This window comes from Phoenix dactylifera, unplaced genomic scaffold, assembly GCF_009389715.1.
Source record: "Phoenix dactylifera cultivar Barhee BC4 unplaced genomic scaffold, palm_55x_up_171113_PBpolish2nd_filt_p 000007F, whole genome shotgun sequence".
In the NCBI taxonomy this organism is placed as follows: Eukaryota; Viridiplantae; Streptophyta; class Magnoliopsida; order Arecales; family Arecaceae; genus Phoenix; species Phoenix dactylifera.
Genome location: NW_024067666.1, coordinates 2,262,252 through 2,278,843, shown reverse-complemented (window position 1 = coordinate 2,278,843; position 16,592 = coordinate 2,262,252). Strand labels below are relative to the sequence as shown.

The following is a 16,592-nucleotide window of genomic DNA, read 5'->3' as shown; positions in this document are numbered from 1 at the left end:
GGACCCAACCACAAATTCAAACATGCACAGTGCCAATTGCATAGTACCACATGAAACAAAAGCAGACAGAATCCATGACATGCATTGAGAGTCCCAGTGGCATGATGAACATCAATGCGATTTTATCCTCAGCGGTTTACCAAAAAATTATAGTTAATCAACCACAAGAATTGGGAAAATTCAAAGTTTATCAAAATATGCAAAACCGTTCATAGGTTTGTCCTACTCCAGCTGCTAGATGATATAGCTCAAAGATTTCGAAAACAACCCTATGATGACTGCTCCAAATGCTTTTAACGAGATCTTACTGCCTTCAAGTACCTGCCCAATGGGGAACATAGATTTCAGCAAGTAATTTAACCATGCCTTAGTCAAACTGTTACCCACCAAAGGTAAAAAAGGTGATTTCAATCAAACAAGACAGTCAGACATTATAAGCTGGCGCATGTGATCTCAAAAAATCATGAGGACTTTTCTTTTGACAAGCTCCTCCAGGATAATAATTTATGCTGCTGTATAGCACAGACATGACTTAAATCTAATATTCCATGCATGTTTGATATCTAATGGTCTGATAATACTATATCAGATGACTAAAGAAAAAAAAACAAAAGACAGGTGGCATGTATAGGTGTTTGGCCTAGGTAAAAATCACTCTCTCAATGTTCCCTGATGTACATACAGCCAACACAATGTCATTATGATTCAATTAAACTAGAAATTAACTAAAATGTTAGAGTAATCAATGCAATTACTTCCATCTTTGCATCTAGACATTTTTTATTGCTTTTAAGAGGTCATAAGAGTTAAATCTTTCAACAATCATATGTTGTGATTAAAGTCAATTCCCTTAACATTTTAAGATTTAAGATTATAACTTCAAATATCCCACAGGCGAGATTATCAGCACCCAGTTATTTTTCCACGTCTACCGAAAACTACTACTGGGAAGGATAAGACACATTCAATGTCTTCACTTACATGGAATCAAATACCAACAAAACATAACAAAACAAAGCTCAAATGAGTTGCTTAATAGATTTCTGCAAAAATGTTTTGGGCAGAAGTGATACTCAGTGATGGGACTATCTTCGATGTCATTTCAATGGTCAGAATAATAAATGAAGACTAACTACACCATATAGTTCAACTTTATGTGCTTTTGTAAGATGGTCAACTGATATTACACCTTCAAGTTTCTTCTCTCTATTTGCTGGAAGTAGGCAAAATGTTTTTTTCGTAGGGAAAGTTCACCGCCCATGGGACTGAATAACATCTGTGGAGAAGAACTCAAGTGTGCGAGTCAGCTACTCCACCAGTACAATTCCACGATTTTGCCCAAAGCTGGGTAACTTAACGAAATCTCAGTTTGCATATCACGTAATTATTTGAAACTGGAAAAGAGTCCATGAACTCAAGACATGGGCAGAGCATAAACACAAAACAGCTCAACTAAAATCTTCAATTTTCCTGGTCATGCCTGCACAAATATGGTCTGTCCTTTTCATCTATGCTGTCCCTTCAATCCAGCACCTACTAACTGCGATCATCTTTATCCTACAATTCACATGGCAAAAATAGCCACTCATCACTTTATCCTCTATTGGTGCTACTCACAAGCTTCTTCCTATAACCTAGTGCAAGATTCATTTCTCTTTATACATCCTGGTACCACACATCAGTCTCAACATCTTCATCGCACAATTTCTTGTTGAAGACCATTCATTTCCATAACTTGACAAGTTTCCTTTTTCCTCGATGATTCCAATGATCATAAAGATCCAAAATACCATTTAAACTTCATTAATATTGCCCTTCGTAATAATATAGAAATTCTTTTCTATATCCACATCCTTCAGCATTGTTTTAGAAATCATTCAGGCTCTCTCAAGATCACGTGTATGTTTGAGTTCAAACACATTACTAAATCCTGAGTTCGCCTAACATTGAAACATCTATTCCTATACTTAAATAATTAAAAAAATTAAACTTCATCAAATAATCCTGAACCTTTTGATTAACATGCACTCAGGGACCTCCCATGTTATCAGATACTTAACAACAAAAGTAACTTTCATAAGGTCAGCAGTCAAAGCCTAGCCCTTGCTGAAGACTTACTCATGCTGGAAGCTTCCTATCCTCCCCATAGGTAGTTCGCAGAGTTGTTCCTCATGTCTTTCACACTATCAGTACATACACCATATAGGTTTTTCTTCCAGAACACCTCCAAATGCGCTCTCTTGGTATCAGAATATGCCTAAGATATCAATAAAACCGCATGTAGGTGTTTCATTGCTCTAAAATATTCCATCAACTACCTGAGTAAAGAGATTTACCTTGACAGCAACCTTCCAAGCATGAATCAGGATTAGGTTTTGGATACCCCAGTTTAGCATTTGTTCGACTAGTTTGCAAATTATTTGTATTCCCTTTAGTCTAAAATATACTGTGCTTTTAACTTCGTTTCACATTCTACCGCTGGTCGAAACCTTTATAATATGATCCACTAGCCAAATCAACTATATATGCTCCACTATATCCATCCATTATGCACTTCTCATCTACTTTTGAAACCTTAACATACTTCATCCTGAAAATCCTTAATTTTAATAGCTTGCAAGCACAAACCTGATCTACTGCTATCAACCATATGCATAAATATGTTGCTAATCAAAAGCTCGTCACTAATCCTCATTTACAGAATCAAGTATCTTTTGTATTTCTAAATCTTTTCAAAGCTCCCCAAAGGACTTCACCACCTTCATCCTTTAAGCATATTTAAAGGTCCACATCTTTCTTCTTTTTTTTTGCTGTCCCTAATCTCCTTGACTTCTTGCATATATCATTAATCTTTCCCTTTTGAACCTCCTATAACTATCATATGATTTTGTGTTTCAAATTTCAATCAATTCTTAGGCAGAACCATAAATTCAAATCTTCATTTTTTCCAAAATATGCAAATACAACAAGTATTCATATTTCCTAGACTCTTTGATTTAGCCTAAACTAACTGCACCAACACTTCAACATAGAAGTTGGTGATTCTTCAACACAGCATGGCAAGATTTTTTTTTTTTTTTTTTTTTTTTGATATTGAAAGGATCCAACGCTTAGACACACACCTACACCCAGCCCAAGAACCCAAGTATATCTAACATAGATAAGTACACATAAAAATCAATAGGACACCCAAATCTAGAAAATGCAACGAGAACCACGATGATGTGAGAATAGCTGCCAAATATATGCATAAAGTTTGGAGGTTGACCATAGGTAGAAATTTATCACAATATATGCAGTTGACACTATTATACATTCGGAGACCTAAAAAAAGAAGGAAATCCAAATCTACAATCAGTGCCATCTTCAATTTGAAATACATTCAATGCTTAACAATCTCAAAACAACAAGCTTACACTCACATACAATTTAACTATGGTTATCCAATGTGTTTTATCAGTAATGGACACTATGAAATAGCATATACCAGGTTGTCATCATGCTTATAAGATAGCATTAAGTCAAAATACATTCACATAATAAATGCCCTCACTAAAAAGGTTCAAACTCCAAAGTTTCGTTATAAAACAGAGATAGTCCCATACCATTACAGAACATTCTGCCTTTTAGATTTTCAGAAATGCAAAAGTTCTCACAAATGCAAAAGACTTCATAATGCACCAGAATGTACAAAAGGCCACAAAGGGACAATTGGGGGCAAGCTATCATCAATCATTTCCACCTCCATTGAGAAAACAAACATGAAGATGCACTATCTAAGTCAGCGCCTAGGATAACCCCATCACATACCAATAACAAACTTAGAGTCTCAATAGCCCCTTTGCATCACAAATGATTTTATATAAACCGTGTACAAACCCCCAATCTCCAAGAAAGAAAGAAAAATATATCAGCAAGAAATCACAAAGACTCATTCCACAAAACTAGCAATATTTCTTCCAATGTAGCCACCTCCCCGAAATACATTACTATTTTTTTTGTGGTGCCAAAGAGTGAAAAGTTAACAGTTAATAATACAGATTAACTATTTCCCCAACAGATCTTATATATGCCCCCTTTTTTTTTATTATGACAGTGCCTCCTCATATGTTTACTTCACATATCCACTGCATAACTTAATCCTACTCCACTTTCTATCCTCGATTGGGCAACACATAAACTTCAATTATTCTCAAGTGTGGATTTATTAGACAACCACATAAATGTCTGCACCTAACATATTTACCTAGACCATCTGTCATACCATCCATGTGCCACTGCAAGGTTTAATGTCATTTTATGATTTTCCACCATACCTCAAGGATGTAAGTTGCTCTCAAGCTAGAGGCACCCCAACACTATTCATCAAGCACCATTTCATTTTTAGATTCCTTGTTTTATCTCTCTCCATTTCAACAGCAACAACAATAGAACAGGGCATCTCTTAGCCATCAACATTGACAAGAGCCTCATTTTCATAAAAATTCCAGTTAAAGTTTGCATGGTACACTACATTGAAGTTCTAAGTATTTGTCCCATAACTTTCCATCTAAGTCATAGGAAAAAGCATGTAACATAACCATAAGGTAACATCTTGAAACATTGACAATTGGTTCTCGATAAGAAGTGTTACAAGACAGTGAAATAAGGCGGCAATTGGTTAATTCAAGCTTAGATATGAATCAGCTTTAGCAAAAGGACATCAACTGAGTAGTAGGTGTTTCTTTTATTCAGTAATGAGGATGTTTCTTCTGCCATGCTCACAAAAATCAACAAAATCAGCCAAATGATTGTTGAAATTGGTCATATCTCAAGCTGTACAAGGGATCCCCTCTACTTAACCATATACCTTTTAAGGGGTATTTTAGTGATAGGTTCTGTAGGAATCAGAAGATGCTGTTTGGTCAAATACCTAATGACAAACTCCTATGTTCCTTTCTTTATGATATTTCTGAACAAGTTCAGTGATGACAATTCTAAAGGTTATAGTCTTGATGATATTATATTGATAATAGTAACGATATAAATGATGATGCTAGCGATGATATCAATATTGATGATAGTGACAACATTGATGATAACCTTGATATGTAGCTGCTAACTATGACTCATCATTAAATGTCAAATTAATAAATCTAACACCAATGATAGTCCTAAAAAATTAACTTCATTAGGCAACATGCACTTTCATGTTTTGCGGAAAATCAAAACTAAATGCTACGCAGAGTTTCATGCTTTCAAAACATAATACTCAAATAGAGAAAGGTAGCAAAAGGACCAAGGGGGAACATGGATAAGGGGAACATCAATTTGAATGCATGAAAAGCTCACTTCTTTATATTCATATATGACCAACAAGATAAACGATAAAATTTCTTGAAGAATTAAAAAACAGAATAAAATGTTCAACAACAACAACCTCCGCAAAGTGGCCCAAGAAAAGAAAAAGAGAAAAGAAAATATGCATGTACTATGTTGTTGCTTTACTACATTATGCTGAACTAGCATGAGCTACCAATTTAGTACAACATCAAAAGAAAGATCCAGTGTTAGGCAAAATCATCTTTACCAAAGAGTTATGTTTATACTTTTGTCCAACTTTATTTTCTGCTATGCATACTTTTTCTTTTAATCTTACATATTTACTTTTGGAATAACCGTTAGGAAAGAGAAAACCTACAGTGGTTGACACAACATCACCATCCTCCTGCTTTCACTGAATCCTGTCCTCTCTCTTGCATCACCCATCTTTCCCATTCCTCCCTATCAAATCTCAATCCCAATTACCTCAAATCAACCAAAAATGAATTCAAATAAAACGATAAGTTAAGAAAAGAATAGACTAGTCTTAACCTTCTAATACAAGCCATCTCAGAAGTATGCAACAATGATCAACAAAAGATGGCGGTAAAAAAAATGTCACTGCAACTCCCAATTAAACACTATTTAATATACCCTTTTTGTCAGTCAGTAAAGGAGACCTCAAATGGTCTCACAAGTACTTTAATTAGTTCATCCTGATACTCATTTAAATATTGCAGTGAAAGATGGAGAAATAACAAAGTACTAACTTCTAGTTAATCCAAGAAAGAGACAAATAAGACAATGCATCAATACGGACATGTAAAGACATGTTGATCTATCTCTAAACTAATTACATCAAATTTAAACATTAAAATGTAAAACAAAGCATGCATGCATACATACATACATACATACATACATACATATATCACTTAAAAAAATGTCAGAAACGTAAGAGATGCATTCACATCAATACTTATAAGGTAAACAATACAGGGAACCAGATTCATCAGTCACATGTAATTTGCAAAACATGATTGTGTTTTCTTTTTCTTACTCTTCAAATCATTCAACTTTCCAAGTTTTCTCTCTAAATTTAAACTTTCCTATCCATTCACTGCAGGAAGAGCAATTAAGAAAAGAGGAACCTACATCAACTTAGAAATCAATGCTTCCCACCGAATGCCAGCCTGTCTCTTGCATCAACCATCTTTTCCATTTTTCCCTATCAAATCCCAATCCCAAAAACAATAAAAACAAGCATCTCAAAAACCCTAACCATCTAATGCAAGATCCCATCGTATCATATAAGTATCGATTCAAAACAACATAAAAAAAGATAGCCTTTTATTTTCTTTCAATCATGCAATTGACATCCTAGAAAAGCAAGACTAGACCGATGACAAGACTCACAAAGAAAGGAGATAACTAGCGATCTTGACAAGTGCGACGAAAGGTACCCTGAGAGAGCTCACAGCACGCTCTCGCGCTGACGGAAAGGTGCGAGGTGAGGCGGGGCACGGCGACCACGCTGTGGAGCGGGAGGAGAGACTGGGCGCACCCTAGCTCTCCCAAAGTCCTGCCGGAAAAAGCCACTTGAGAAATCGACAACCAGAGGAAATCGGGAGAAAATGGACGGATTTACCTGGGAGAGGCGAAAGAGAGGCGGCGGCGCGGGAGCCGAGGGGAGGCAAGCGGCGGAGGGCGAAGGCGGGGGGGAGCCGGCCGGGAACGGAGGGAGGAGGAGGACGACCGCGCTGCGGCGTGCAGCGATCTGGAGATCGACCCACGCCAAGCCATTTCGAGAAAGAAAGAGAAGCTGAGGCTCCGGGGATTGCTGGCTTCGAGGGTTTAGGGATTTTCTGGGAGGGCGTGGCGACACAATAAAAGACGGTAGAGGGCGAAACGATAATTTTGCGCCCCAAGGAGAGCAGCCGATCGAGAAAATTAGGCCGTTGATTTGATAAGCTTTGTGTATGATGGGAAATCGTTCTAAAGCTTCGACTCCCTCGAATGGAGAGTTAGTCCGACGTACCTGTCCGCGTAGACATTTCTATGTGGCTCTCCGGGGGTGAAGAGGATATCGGTGTGCATGGATATTGGATGATGAGAAAAAAATATATCTGATACACAAATTATTAAGGTCTAATATACATTACAAAAGGGTAGAATAAGCTATTTATTCATCCTCTTCCTGCTTTATCTCTTAAAAAAATGGCAAACATGTCTAGAAATAGCCTCAAATTGCTAATCTCCGATATTTTGGTAGAACAAGAATATTCAGGAATCAATAATATCTTAAATACCATGAAACTAGAATTGTTCTTATATTTTATTCTATTTTTAGGATACGTTTCGATATTTATATAGAATTGAGCTGAAAATCCTACAGACTTTATGGATTAGACAGATTATTTAAGCATAACCCCGTATCAACCAAACACCATTCAATTCAAATCTCATATAATTTGAGTAGATTTTTTTTCTTTCTACAGCCCAAAAGCTAGAATCTGGATCGTATTTGGATAAGTTCTTCAAAAATGCAAGGGCAACCTGTCCAATTTCTATAAAAATTTTAACCTAATTTTGTAGAAATATTCAAAAATACTAGTTTGTTATGAAAAAGTAAATACAAATAGTGAGGTATTTGTATCTTTCAATCAAGACTAGACAATATAATTATCAGATAAAATTAATTTATCCAATAAAAAAATTATCCTATCTTAACCCATCTTATCCAAGAATTTGTCATACCCATCGCTGATAACAAATTATTCACAAATTTCTCTTCCAGGAGGAAAAAAAGAGGCAGACCTAACTTCTGACTTGTCTCATCAAGTGCCTATAATTTTAGACCTCCAATTTTCCTGGCCAACATTTAAACTCTTCTCCAAAGTGAGGATGTAATCTCTTTGGCAGCCAAACATCCTTCCTCTCACCTTATCCAAAACTCGCCCTCCCTTTATCATGCAATACTCCTCTCCCTTCCTCCTTCCCACCTCTTCATTCTTTTAGCCTTAAACACACAACAGGTATCAAACATTCATCCTTCTCTCCTTGTTGAATTCCTACTTATAATTCTGTCCTCCACTACTTAATCGTAGAATCAAATAGTTTTATACTCTCAGAACTGATAACATAGTTTATGCTGCAGATTGTGAGCTCTCTCAGAGATGGCAGCTCTCTCTTCAGCAACACTCCCGGCAGCTGCTGTCTCGTGCACCCTGAGCTCCTCAATGAGAAAGAAGTCCAGTGTGGGTTACATTGAAGGACTGAACTCCTATGGAGGCCTCAAAGCTCACAACAAAGTAACCAACCTCGGCCTTCCAGCTTGCACTACCCAGTCCTTCGCCATGGTTGTGAGCTCCCTCAGGTCCTTATCGCAGGGAAAGAAGGGCAAAGGTGGAGCTCTCTCTTCCACCTTCAGTGCGGCAGATGAGATTTTTAAGATTGCAGCGATCATGAATGGCCTTGTGTTGATTGGGGTGGCCGTGGGCTTCGTTCTTCTTCGAGTGGAAGCAACTTTAGAGGAAGCTGAGTAGAAGATGGCAACTTAGTTTCTTTCAACATAATATTGTCCTTGTTATTTTCCTTTGGATATTTGGGGCCGAATGATGAATTGAATATTGGTTGAAAGATTGATATTTGATTAAAAGCAGTTTATATTGATCAGTGCAATGTTTCAATTCTGTGTTTTCAAGAGAACGGCTGTTTCAGAGAAACATGTTAATGATGCCATCATCAGAAAAAAAAAAAAAAAATCATGTTAAAGTTGTTTAAGATGGTGTTTATTTTTATTTTTATTACAGGTTGCACTGTTACTTCATATTCATTCATTAAACGATATATGAAATTAAATAAGCTCGTTTTATGACTAATTTGCTCACTTAATGCCACTTCTGTCTGATCATCTTGACAATGTTGATAAAGTTCATTAGCAAGTAATGATTTTTAAAGCTAATCACAGATGATAGCAGCAGGGCTTGATGGTATTCTGACCTCACAACAGACTATGCAACCAACAGCCTTTGGCCATCCATTTCTTTAATCGGATGTAAGTATAGATTTTACATACTATTGAATATAAGTGTAACAAACATAAATTTCGGATAAGTTTTTGTATTTTTTTGTTTTTTCCGAAACCAACTTGGATCCGTGGAGGACATGATTTAAAATGCTGATCAAATTCAATGAGGACTTCACAGCGAGGTCTCATAAAAAATATATTTCAAATTATGGGGCAATGAGATTCCATCAACATACCAACCTTCTGTAGAGTGCTCAGACTAAACCTTGTCAGCAGATTCTAATAATAAGCAAGCAGATCAAAAAAGGATAGGCTCTCATTAATGGGGGAAAAATTGGCATAAAACCACAAATTAGAAGAACCTTCACAACTGGAGGTGCAGGTAAATGATTATAACATTGCTGTGGGTATACCTGATAATTTTACTTCACCCAGTCAGCTTAGCTCAAAACTTACAATCAAAAGTGACTTAAATGACAGTGCAAGAGTTCTGAAAGTACAAGAGGCTGAGCTTGCTCCATTTGTACTCAGCTGGAGCAGAGAAATTAAATTAATATAAAAAACACATGCTTTGTACCAAAAAAAAAGAAGAGCATATGCTTCAATCAGAGAGCAGGCCAAGATGCTGCAAGCATGACAAGTTTCTTTGGCTTTGTTTTTGGGTACATAGAATCAAAGGACGTGGGTAACCCTTCCCTGACCAAATAACTGAACTGGTGGCAATCTCCATTTGTTAGGCTGGTCTCTGACAAGCATAAAAAAAGCTGCCAACTGATGAAAGCCATCATCAAAGAGGAGAATAATTCAAAGCCCACTATCTTTTTTCTTTTTTGATGTAAAAGCCCACCAACTTTGAAGGCTGTCATCCCAAAGCTCTTCTCAAATAGTTGCAAGATCCAGCGACTTTTTTATTATATTCACAAGCATGCTGGCAAGCATATATGTCAACTGAGATGGACAGAAATAATGTTGCTCACAAAGTCAGGTGCAATCATAGGATCTTTACATACTATATAACAAGAAATTTCAAATGTGAAAATTCGATAGTACATGGCATGTAGCATGCAGCCTGAACAAAATAATGTGGTACTGTTGAATGTGCATGCATTAGTGCAAATCATGATGCATAATGAATCAGCCTGCTATTGAGGAGTTATATAACATTCTAGAGAGGGAGGGATTTTTGCAAGAAAAATACATATTGAAAGTTCAAGCACTATGAAACCAAATGAAGACATTCTCCTGAACATGCCAAAACTACCTGACATGAATCAAAACTGTCATTCTCAGATACTTTGAGAAAAGTTGCCAGGCAAACAAGCTGCAATTATAGAATAAACAATATTAGAAGTAACAAGCAACCTTCTGCTGATAAAGAACTGTAACCATTAGAGAAAATAAGTGATAAATAATTAGTTCTTGAGTGGCTCAACAAAATTCAAAAATAATTTCACTACATCAACATCAGATCAACAAACAAGATGAGACTATAAAAACGAATATATGAACAGCTATGTTAACATAATTCTAATATCCAATTATAGACAATAGACCGGACATGATAAGATTGGAAAACTATAAAATGACTTTTTCGATGATTTAATACAAATTTTCACATTGCCTGTGTTTAACATCTTCATATTTATTCAACAATATGTTAACTGGAACATCTCTCATAGATTTTAAGGGCTTTCTTGAACTTTGAGAAGAGGTCCTTCGCACATTTTCAAATAAAAAATAAATCTGGCTTTTTTGCAGGTTAACACATTGGTTGGTGTCAAGAGAAACTGCAAATCCCATGGTTGTTCACCAATCAAGTGAGTCAAATCAGAACTTTAAAACTTTTTCTCCAACTATGGAAGAAGCAAAATGTTGATCTGGAGAGCTAAAGAAGCTGATGAAATATACATATTTGAATAAATATACGCTTGGAAGTATTAAGCAGTTATCAGAAATAATATCCTTAGATCACTACTTTTATAGGTATTCTGGGATAAACTTCTCCTTCTTTCATATATTTACAAGAATATTAACAGCAAATAGATTACAAACCTTCACTAATGCTGTTCCAAGATAAACAGCAGCAGCTTTGAAAGAAGTTTCAATAGTATCATACTCTGATCTGCATTAAGACAAACTGCATTAAAATCTATCTATAATAAACCAGACTTCAGAAACATTAGGGATACAAACTGGTTATGTATTGCTCTCCCAAATTTTGACAGCGGCAAAACTTACCCAGATAAATTTGATGTTTGAAAAAGCATAATCATCTAATTCATCAATAGGATAAGGACAAAGGAAAAAGAACAACCATTTACCATAATAAGCAATTGGCATAAGTTCTGCTGATCAAAAGCATGAATATTGCCAGAAAGTAATTTGACTAGTAACTATAAGCTCAAATTTCAAATTACTAAAAAGTGCATAAGCTGATTATATTATGAGCTCAATATTTTATGTTGAATGTCAACCATGCCATCATGCATGTACACATAACTATCATGCATCTTTGCAAAAAATATAAGGGTTTTTTGCATAGATACCCTTCTAAATATCAGATTTTGCGTGAATACCCTTTGAAAATTGGTATTTGCATGTATACCCTCGTAAAACTCTGTTATTGTACAAATATCCCTAATATAACGGTTGTTCTAACGGTGTGAAAAAAAATCATATTTTTATTAATTAAAAATAAAATTAAAATATGAAATGACGTTATTATCCTTGCTCCCCTTCCTCCCCCCACGCCGGTCTGCCCCCCCCCCCCACCCCCCCGCGCCCGGCTCCCCCTCCTTCCACCGTGCCCGTCCCCCCCCCCCAACACGCCCGTCTTCCCCAACCCCCCGCGCCCGGCTTCCCCCTCCTCGCGCCCGTCTTCCCCACTCCCCGCGCCCGGCTTCCACATCACCCCCTCCCCCCCGCCCCCGGCTTCCCCCCGGCGCCCGTCTTCCCCCCCTCCCCCTCCACGGGATCGCGGGCGACGCGACCGGGAGATCGCGCTCGCGAGATCGCGATCGCTGGCATTCGCCCGCGGGCATTCACGACGGCGAGATTGCAATCTCCTTCCTCCTTCCTCCCTGGTCTGTGACCCATGACTTGAAAGACTTGCAATTGACCTTCCGTCAGAACAGATGAACCATGACTTACCAAGCCAAATTTCATATCACACTATTTTTTATCTATATGACTGATTGGACGGAACTTGTCGTCTCCCAGCTCTCCTCTCACGAGGACAAAAAAAATCCCAGACCTTCTTCCAAAATCCAATTCCATTGCAGAAAATTGACACGGCCCATATTTCGTTCAGTGTTCCCTCACTTTCTCCCTTCAAAAGTTACAAGAAACAAAAACAAAAAAACAGAAGGAAAAAAAAAAAAACCAGCTACTGAGACACCAGAAGTATCAATAGTGTAATAGATCGAGAGAGAGAATCCTGACGGGCCGAGGTTCCTTTGGATTCTATGAACCTATGCTTGTTGCCATCCTTCCACGCTTGAACCCTACTCCCCTTATGATATTAATCCCATCATCAGATCAATTGCAGGAGGTAAATCTAGATGCAGCCAATTTGCAAATCCTATTATATATTTTTGTTATATTCATGATAAAGAAATAGGCCTTTGGTCATAGAACCAAATACATTTCCTAATAAATACAGGATTATAAAGGCTATCACATTAATTAATGTATCTAAATTCTTTCCATCTACTAGGATTTGTTTTGCGTAAATATCCTTCTAAATATAGAAAATTGTATGAATATCCTTGTAAAGTTACTATTTGCTTGCATACCCTTATAAAAATTTCTATTTGCACGCTTACCCATTAAGGGTATTTTAGTCATTTTAATTTGAAACCGTTAATTTTTTAACGGCGTTAGATGGCATGGGTATATATGCAAAAATAAGAATAAAAGCGGATAGAATAGCAAAACAAGTATTTTACGAGGGTATACATGCAAATATCAATTTTGGAAGGGTATTCACGCAAAATCCGATATTTAGAAGGGTATCCATGCAAAAAACCCAAAATATAATCCTCACTGTTGGATAGATATATACGCAATTATAACTACAAATTAATACTTGAAAATTAGAGATAAGAATATATAGATATGGAACCATCAAACATAACTAAGATTAGTCAGTACTAACCTAATCACGATTTATGTAATTCAGCACTTCAGTGCACTTTGGCATGTTTCCAACAAGATTGAGTGGCCAAAGGCATCCATGCAAGAATTTGAGTATCGACAATTACGGATACCTACCTACTATATAATGTACTAAATCAGCAGCTTCCAGTGTCGATACCAACACAGACATGGTGCATCAACTCATTTTTACCATTCCAGAACTATGGGGCATACTGCATCTAGGCATGCTAAGATATCATGCCTTACCCATCCATATGTTATTAGTAAGATACTAATATTGGTACCTCATCCCTTGCATCTATGTCCTAGGTTTGAGCTTATTATTTATAGCATTATAATTACTTCACGCCTTTCCTCCTTTGCCATCTCTAGACCTTCTTCATTTTTCCTTTGTGTGTCTTAGTAATTCACTTCACTTTTTTCCATTTTTGTATACCTTCATCATTTATGACTTCATAGCAATGAGGAATCAAATTGAAAAGTTCAAATATAAATAAAAAATAAAAAATTACCTCAAAAAATTTAAAAGTCAACAGAAAGAAACACTTTTATATTGGAGAAATCTTTATTCAAACTCGGAACCCCCAAAAAAGGGTCCTAGCTTCTCTTTTTCATTTTTTCACAACCATGTTTACTTACATTCTCTTGTCAATGAAACACAATATATAAGAGCATCCTAATATCCATACTACTAACCATGAAATTCAGATCCAGCTTTTCAGGAACCACACCAAGGATTCAAATTCTATGGTAAGGGGTCATTCTGGTTTTTTCATGGTAAGGTACACTCCACAGGCTGTCCCCTTCTGATGCTCAAAAAGGGGTCGCATCCAACATAGGTTTTCCATGTACTGCGATGAATAAAATGGACCCTAAAGCTGCTAATAGACCACATATATGCAGTTTAGCATGGGTCAGAAACAAAGGAGGATTGGAGAAAACCTAACTCCCCCTCTCTAGCGCCTTCCCCAGCTCGGCCTGGAGGTGGGAACCAATTACAGGATGGACCACACATTGTCCTCAAACTACCGCATTGAAGGCCGTTGACCCTCCTCCACCTTCTTCTCCGGTGCCACCCAACTGCCTCCTCCTCTCGTGGGGCCCTGCCCCTGTCATGCATCATTTCAGCATCCAGATGCTTGTGTCCATCGCTGTTTTCTGCCCCGTTCTTATGGCATTTCAGCCTTTGAGCCATTAATTAAAAATGAATATCATCATGGCCTCACCTTAAATGCCCTGCATTATCTCAAACACCCCATTATTCCCAAGCACTGATGCTTCGATAATTAACAATCCTTTCTTTCCACTGCAAGATTTATCCCAGCCAGAGACCCAATATCTCTAATCGTACGCCTTCTCTTAACATACGTCTGCCACATCAGGCAACAGTGGTATATGGCAGCCATTTTTGTCTTTTATTCCACCACGCCCAATATCTCCATCAGGCAAGCGGGGATCAAATCCCAAAATGGATGGGTAAAGCATAAAATCAAATTTTCCAAAAGAATATACGCACAATCTTAACATCACGGTCCTTTTTCCAAACTACACCATTCACTTCAAGGAATCTGCAACCAACATGGGAATAAATCCACAATAGATGCTGCCACGAGCCGACCAAATTCAAGAAAATCAAATGCGAGCAGCGAGCATCATCTCTCAAATCACAACTAATTCCAATCATATCACATTTTCCTAAAGATATTAGCAGAGTCATAAATCTAAAGACCTAGGGTTTTTGCGACAATTCCGAATTGTTATTGGATGGATTCGGAGTATAAGAAGGTATGAAACCAATCGGTCGGGTGTGGAAATTAGGAGGGGTTTCTTGGAGAAGAAGATGGCGGATTTAGAGCTTACAGAGGAGTGGCGGAGAAGTAGACGGCATGAGGGCCGAAGGTGAGGATGGCGCAGTTGAAGAAGTGGAACACCGTCATCCTCCATTTTCTCTTCTCTCCTCCGCAATCGCACGCTGAATGTCTCTCTGCGCCAATTTCCAAACAATCGACAGAACGAGTGTGACAGAGCGAGAGAGAGCGAGCGAGGGAGGAAGGTGTTTAGAAGACGGGGCTAAGAACAGCTTACTCGAGGTGGAGAAATCACAAGGCTACCGCTGGGACTGCCCTTGAACGGCTTGATTTGGGTTAATCCAATCTAGTGTTCATATCTCTCAATTCTAATTCGATCCAATCTAGTCTTGATTGAGTTTATTTTTAACCCAACCCTATTTTAAGCTGAATTTGGATTGAAATAGCCTGTAACGGTCTAGATTTCGTTACGCTAATAAAACTAGGTCAGATTGAACAAATACTTTAAAATAAAATAATAACATAAAATATTTCCATTAAATTGATGCTTTAAGCATTCATTGATGTGATGGCACACTTTTTAATAATTTTTAATTTAATAATATTAGATATAATATACTATATATATGATATTATTTATATATTTATTTTATTAGCTTAGATTAAATTGGATAGACACGAGGATGTTCATCCTCTGCTCCGGAAGATACGCAGATTGATTTGAGATTTGGCTTCCTTTCAGACGACTCATGTGTTCCGTGAGGCGAACAGAGCAGCTAGCTGGATCACCTCATTTGTTGCTCGGCATATCAAAGAAGTGAGCTGGACGTCTGTATCAGAGATGCTCTTACTCCTGTACCGTCTACTTTCTTCTGATTTGGCAGAATGTACCCACGCTAGAGTGATATGAAATGCCACTTTTACCACCAAAAAAAAAAATAAATTCACGGCCACCCCAAGGGCTGGCAATTTGGTGCCATAATCTGCCAATTTGACCTATAACTAACGCAAGATAAACAAGTTTGGGTTATAAAAGAGCTGACCAGACTCAACATTAAATAGGATTAGGTCTACATGGTTACAATTCGACCTTTTAAGATCTCTTTATTAAGACCCATTTAACCCATTATTACATACCCGACCTAATACAACCTGCCCGTTAGATAGGTTATGCACCAGATGCAACTCTGATATCCAACCTTGTAATCATATCTTAGTTCATTGCTTGGGTACTCAGTCTTGCTGGTTATTTCACATCTCAGCTCCAATGCACTCACTCTCTTTAGTTGCACAGA

The 16,592-nt window shown here is 37.4% G+C and overlaps 3 protein-coding genes across 11 annotated transcripts; 1 reads left to right on the top strand and 2 right to left on the bottom strand.

Annotated features, from left to right (window-relative positions):
- Nucleotides 1–51: 51 nt before the first annotated feature.
- LOC103723893 lies at nt 52–7,287 on the bottom strand. Of its 8 annotated transcripts, none has more exons than XM_039115731.1 (5): nt 6,950–7,287; nt 6,718–6,883; nt 6,457–6,529; nt 5,681–5,763; nt 64–321 (listed from the first exon to the last, which is right to left on the bottom strand). In XM_039115731.1, exons 1-2 carry the CDS (start codon nt 7,102–7,104, stop codon nt 6,733–6,735), a joined length of 306 nt encoding a protein of 101 aa, XP_038971659.1. In that variant the 5' UTR covers nt 7,105–7,287; the 3' UTR covers nt 64–321; nt 5,681–5,763; nt 6,457–6,529; nt 6,718–6,732. The 8 variants fall into 8 exon arrangements, with proteins under 8 accessions (XP_008813197.1, XP_038971659.1, XP_038971661.1 ...); XM_039115733.1 differs by having other exon boundaries at nt 6,765–6,883; nt 6,950–7,284; XM_026800274.2 differs by lacking the exon at nt 5,681–5,763.
- Nucleotides 7,288–8,322: 1,035 nt separating this feature from the next.
- LOC103723892 lies at nt 8,323–9,004 on the top strand. Its single transcript, XM_008814967.3, has 2 exons — nt 8,323–8,336; nt 8,459–9,004. The coding sequence occupies exon 2, from the start codon at nt 8,478–8,480 to the stop codon at nt 8,844–8,846; it is 369 nt and encodes a 122-aa protein (XP_008813189.1). The 5' UTR covers nt 8,323–8,336; nt 8,459–8,477; the 3' UTR covers nt 8,847–9,004.
- LOC103723890 lies at nt 8,897–15,596 on the bottom strand. 2 transcript variants are annotated; one of them, XM_008814966.3, is made up of 4 exons: nt 15,350–15,596; nt 11,384–11,453; nt 10,593–10,652; nt 8,897–10,259 (listed from the first exon to the last, which is right to left on the bottom strand). In XM_008814966.3, exons 1-4 carry the CDS (start codon nt 15,424–15,426, stop codon nt 10,194–10,196), a joined length of 273 nt encoding a protein of 90 aa, XP_008813188.1. In that variant the 5' UTR covers nt 15,427–15,596; the 3' UTR covers nt 8,897–10,193. The 2 variants fall into 2 exon arrangements, with proteins under 2 accessions (XP_008813188.1, XP_008813186.1); XM_008814964.4 differs by having other exon boundaries at nt 8,897–10,279; nt 15,350–15,595.
- Nucleotides 15,597–16,592: the final 996 nt, after the last annotated feature.

Bases quoted from the DNA above. Each gene is read 5' to 3' on its own strand.
- LOC103723892 (XM_008814967.3), top strand. From the start codon at position 8,478: ATGGCAGCTCTCTCTTCAGCAACACTCCCGGCAGCTGCTGTCTCGTGC.
- LOC103723890 (XM_008814964.4), bottom strand. From the start codon at position 15,426: ATGACGGTGTTCCACTTCTTCAACTGCGCCATCCTCACCTTCGGCCCT. The intron at 11,454-15,349 runs GTAAGCTCTAAA...GTCTTAATGCAG, and splicing joins TACTTCTCCGCCACTCCTCT to ATCAGAGTATGATACTATTG. The intron at 10,653-11,383 runs GTTTGTAATCTA...CTATAATTGCAG, and splicing joins TTGGAACAGCATTAGTGAAG to CTTGTTTGCCTGGCAACTTT.
- LOC103723893 (XM_039115731.1), bottom strand. From the start codon at position 7,104: ATGGCTTGGCGTGGGTCGATCTCCAGATCGCTGCACGCCGCAGCGCGG. The intron at 6,884-6,949 runs GTAAATCCGTCC...TTTTTCCGGCAG, and splicing joins CTCTCTTTCGCCTCTCCCAG to GACTTTGGGAGAGCTAGGGT.